The sequence below is a fragment of the Megascapheus bottae genome, chromosome 13, assembly GCF_031878675.1.
Source record: "Megascapheus bottae isolate mThoBot1 chromosome 13, mThoBot2.hap1, whole genome shotgun sequence".
Lineage (NCBI taxonomy): Eukaryota > Metazoa > Chordata > Mammalia > Rodentia > Geomyidae > Megascapheus > Megascapheus bottae.
This window is the reverse complement of record NC_143521.1, coordinates 57,667,119-57,672,133: the sequence shown is the minus strand read 5'-3', so window position 1 is coordinate 57,672,133 and position 5,015 is coordinate 57,667,119. Positions and strand designations below refer to the sequence as shown.

Here is a 5,015-nt window from a genome sequence, read left to right as displayed (position 1 = left end):
TGGCTCTGGATGTGGGATGGGAGCTGGGGACAGAAGCCTTGTGTCGTCACAATGGCAGCCATGTCTGGCTGTCCTCCTACAGGGTCTTGGGCTCCCTGTGCATCTGCTGGGCAGCACTTCCCAGACCCCCACTCGGGGACCAAACATATGAGAAGTGACATGCGTGCTGCACTCTGGCCTGTGACATAGAGGGGTGCATACCCCCAAACGCTAGCCAGGGGCCATCTTTGGAGCCCTGGGGAGGGTGAAGCCACAGGCTAGGGAAGTTGGGTCCCTGAGTCACCGTGAGGGCGCCAGCTGCCCAGCCAAACTGCACTGTCTGCCATCAAGCAGCGCATGCCTGGCACTGCCCAGTGCACAGATAAATCTCGTGTGGTTCTCTTTCCTTCTCCAGCCTCAATTGCCCCTCGTGGAGCCTGTGTAATACTTGCCTTGAAGGGTGTGGGGGAGCTACAGACAGCAACCAACTCTGGTGGCATGACTTCTCCAAGTCTGTGGCCTTAGCCACAGTGAAGCCACAGCCCGGCTCCTCTCCTGATTATCTAGGTCTCTAGCTCTCTCCTGCTGGGATGCGGCCCCACACATGTGTAGGAGTTTCACTGGAAGTACCTGAAAATCTGGGCCCCTAAGAGAAAGTAAAAGCAGGTGTTGGAAGGCAGCCATCCTTGCTGGCCCGCCTCGAGGGTCCCCACGATGTCCCCAAACCAGACTGCTTCCAAGTGCATGATTCTCAAATTCTAATGGGGGGACCAAGTGTCACCCCTCAAAGTGGCCAGCAATGTGGGAGGGGAAAGGCCGGCTCAGGCTCCGCTTCTGCCTATAGGAGTCTGAGCCAGCTGGAGACCCGCCACCCTTGAGGACCCCTAAGAACACAGGGATTCAAACCTCACGCTCCCTGACCCTCCTACAGACCCTGCTGCCTCAGCTCTGGGAGAGGCTGGTGTGTGTGTGGGGGGGGGGGTCCTGCCAGATGTCTCAGGGCCTTTGCACCTGCTGGACTTCACAGTGACAAAGCCAGCTCCTTTGCTGGTCTTGCTGTTAGCACAGCACACTGAGTCCACTCTCCCCTGCCTCAGAACGCTTGCACTTGCTGCTCCCTATAGCCTAACCAGGTCACCCCAGTACTTCACGGCCTCCATGTGAGGACAGGCACTGCCCACCTTGCCTGTATGGCTGGGCGCCACAATTTCCTGGTGGGTATTCTGACTGGTTCTCAGGACTTGGGATAGGGCCCCTTCTTTCCCTGAGCCTTGGTTTCCCCCTCTGTGGATGGCTGGGTCAGTACACGCCCCCATCCTACCTCTCCTACCCCTCTCCACTCACAGCTGGGATCTGCTTAAACGTGGTGGCTCACGCCTGTCATCCTAGCTACTCAGGAGGCTGAGATCTGAGGATCATGGTTCAAAGCCAGCCTGGGCACTAAAGTGCATGAGACTCTTATCTCTAATTAACCACCAGAAAACTGGAATTGGAGCTGTGGCTCAAGGGATAGGGCAGTAGCCTTGAGCTGAAGAGCTGAGGGGCAGTTCAAAGCTCCACAACTCACACACACACACACACACACACACACACACACACACACACACACACACAGAAAGATGAATGTACCACTGCCTCTGAGCCCCAGCCAAACACCAGAGGCTCTGGGGCTGGAACTACAGAACTACAGAAGAGCATGTCTCTGTGGGGATGAGTGCGGAGCTCGGCAGAGCCCAGGACAGAGAGCCACATAGGATGTGATGCTTGCTGCCTGAGCAGACAGCATGCCAGGCCCCAGCTGAATGCCCTGCCTGAAGGGAGCACTCTGGAAACCAGCTCTCCCATCCGATCCCCACCCCTGTCCACTGAGAACGCAGATGTCACGGAACACATCTTACAGGAGGTCAGCAGGCGGGGAGGAGGAGGGGAAGGCTTTACCTTACTTCATTCAGACTTCTGTTTTGCAGGAGTAGCTGCCACTGTGGCCTGGCTCTCGTGCCCTCCAGTGGCCACGTGCTGCATTGCAATAGTTGGAACTCAATTTCCAGGCAAACTGCTCAGGTTAAGTTCAAACAGGTATGGTGGGAGGGGCCCTATCTCATCCGCAGGTCACAGGATGGGAGAGGCTGTGGCTTCCCAGAGCCCCACACAAGTGGGAATTTCACCAAAGACCTGTTGATGTGGTTGGTTGGTTAGTTGTGGGGCTTGAACTCAGGGCCTAGGTGCTGTTTGTGAGCCTTTTAGTGTTCTATTACTTGAGCCACAACGCCACTTCCGGTTTCCTGGTGGTTAATTAGAGATAGGAGTCTCACGGGACTTTTCTGCCCAGGCTGGCTTTGAACTCAGATCATAGCTTCCTGAGTAGCTAGGATCCCAAGTGTGAGCCATCAGTGCCCCCCAGCTTGCCCTCTCAATACTTCTACTTTCTCTTCTTCCCAACACAATCCTAGTTTTGCTTAGGACACCAACAGGTTTGGCTAAAACTACATCTCCCAGCCTCCACTGCTGCTAGGTGTGGCCAAGGGCTGCCATCTTGTTTCTTGAGATGCTTGGAGAAGGATGGTGTTCGCTTCTGTGAGCACTTTTCGGGAGACATGCCCACTCCACCCCTTGTCTCCTCTTTGCCTGGAGTTCAGACACTGCATGTGGGGCAGCCATTTGGGGGCGATACCATGCTGGGGGACTGCGCCACCATGGTTCATCCCCGGATTCCTCCCAGCCTGCTTGCTCACCCCTGGGCTTTCCTTCAGGGGGGAGACAGCTGTCATCCACACCCAGTGCTACACAGGGACCATGAGGATACACGGATGCACGCGCACACACACACACACACACACTTCATAGCTGCATGCCCATTTAGAGGCTATGCAGGCGTGGAAGGATCCCAAGACCCCCCCCCCCCCCAGTGAACCCTGGCCGACCTCCCCATCCTTGAAGAGCCTCCCTTGGCTTCTGGTTCCACTCTCCCTCCTTTCCCCCCCCCCCACCCCGCCTTCACAGCAGGCTGGAAGGTCAAAGAACAAACCCTTCTGGCAATCATTTTCCATCTGAGCTGGTGGATGAGCATCTCTGCCCAAGCCATCGGTGGGTCACACAGACAGCCACCTTAACTGCGTAGCCCCCACTCCTCCTGCACAGGTACCTTTCACGGCCATCTCGCCTTTCTGCCTCCCTTCCTACAGCCCGACTCAGAATTGCCCACCCTTTCTGACTGGACCTGACAAGCTGACTGTCCTCGAGAATCAACGACCGCCTTTATAATTCAGGAGAGAACATCCACGCTCGTCCTGAGTCTCAGAGCCCAGCCACGGGGGAAGCGTGGGCTGTACACGCAGGGCTGGCACTGTTCAGGCGCTCCGGGGTAGGTATGGGCTCTGGCCTCTGCTGGTTTTGACCAGCAGGTTCCAGGGTGGTGATGAGTGAAGAGGAAGCCATGCAGTGGAATCCCAGAACGTTATTTATTGAAGAACGAATATTCCAATGAGCACAAAGGGTGAAGAATGAGTTTAACCCGTGGACATGGCTAAGCTCAAGTTCTCTCTTCTCACTTGGCTATCATAGATGGGTTCAACTTAGCCCAGGACACACGTAAGGAGGTAACAGGAAAATAGAGCAGAGGGCTCAGCGCAAGGGGGAGATGGCAAAACTCAGGGAGCGCGTTAGCAGCTTCTGTCAGGATCCAGGAACTTTCTCACTAAGATAAGGACATTCAGGGTTCTGCCATTTGCTAGGAAGAAATGCAAAAGGCCAAACAGCCATGACCCAGTGCCATCAGAGATAAGAAAATAAAAACCATTCGACCAGTGGTTTTCCGCGGGGCCTCCACACATCTGGCACACACCACATCTCCTGCGGCCTGTCACTTACTTCACAGGGCACAGGACTCCCTCAGTTTCCACCGGGGACCCAGCACAGCTCTCGTGCTTCCTCATCAGAGCTGTCCAGCTGAGCTATGCTCAAGACGCAGGCAGAGTGTGTGTACACACGCGTGCGCGCATGCATCCAGGCTTTGTTTCCTCGGTGGTCAGTAGAGCTGCGTGGCTGACCCTCTGTGGGCCTCAGGGGCTCCACCCAGGTGCCTGGGTGCAGAGTGGACTTCACACTGCTGAGCTGAGGGAGAGCGGAGGCACTCACTGCCAAGCATAAGGCACACACACCCCATGTGCTTGTCCTGCCTCAGCTCCCCTGGCACTTGTGGTGGGCCCGGCCTGGGATAAATAGGGCAAAGTGAGCTTGTGAAAGGACCAGGGGGACAGGTCTATTGGAGTGGCATAGTGGCTATTTTTGAGAGCTGCTGTCTCACAACAGGGCTTCTAGGACAGCACGCAGGGCCTGGGAAGGACACTGAGGAGGAGAATCCCTTCCAGATCCTTCTCTGAGCTCTCCCAAGGAGCAGGAAATGATTCAAATCTCAGGACCCAGCGTCTATCTCCCTGCCACAGACAGTGGCCAGGGGTCCTTTTGCCTTTGCCTCCAGGGGCCAACTTGGGGCGTGGGGTTAGGGAGGCCCCATGTCACCAGTCATGCCCACATTCCATGCCCATGCAGGAATGTCTGCGCCAGGGGTCTCCGGAGACCGGGTTTCCTGGCCCAGCAAGGACAGAGGAGCAAGGGGGCAGGGAAGGAGGAAGCAGAGTTATAGCCCCGCCCAGCCCGGCTCACCGGTGTCCATCACCTGCAGGCCGAAGTGGGATCGCATGAGCGCCAGGTTGAGATTCTCTAGCTCCTTCTCCAGGACCACACCGTAGGTCCTGAGCCCCGCCAGCTCCACCTCCAGCCACCGCTGCTGCTTCTGAAACAGCAGCGAGATGCTCAGCTAACCCAGCCACGGGCCTCGGCCAGAGTCACACACTGGCACCATGAGCAGTGGACAAGCAGATGTGCAAGAACATGGGTGGATAAGCAGATGAACAGGCAAGGACACATGTCAGGATCGTACAACACAGAGGAAAGCAAATACCAGCATTAGAAAAGAGCTCAAGTATAAAGGAGTAAATGAGAGTGGTCATGTGCCCATCCTGCAGGGTTAGCGAGAG

The 5,015-nt window shown here is 56.2% G+C and overlaps 1 protein-coding gene across 1 annotated transcript in view; it reads right to left on the bottom strand.

Annotated features, from left to right (window-relative positions):
* Positions 1-3,862: 3,862 nt before the first annotated feature.
* LOC150056001 (uncharacterized) overlaps positions 3,863-5,015 on the bottom strand; it is a 16,828-nt gene continuing 15,675 nt past the window's right edge. Inside the window, exons 11-12 of the mRNA XM_090343173.1 lie at positions 4,642-4,771; positions 3,863-4,089 (exon numbers count right to left, since the gene is read on the bottom strand). Of these exons, the coding sequence (XP_090199299.1) occupies positions 4,004-4,089; positions 4,642-4,771 (216 nt within the window). The 3' untranslated portion in view covers positions 3,863-4,003. The remainder of the gene's footprint in view (positions 4,090-4,641; positions 4,772-5,015) is intronic.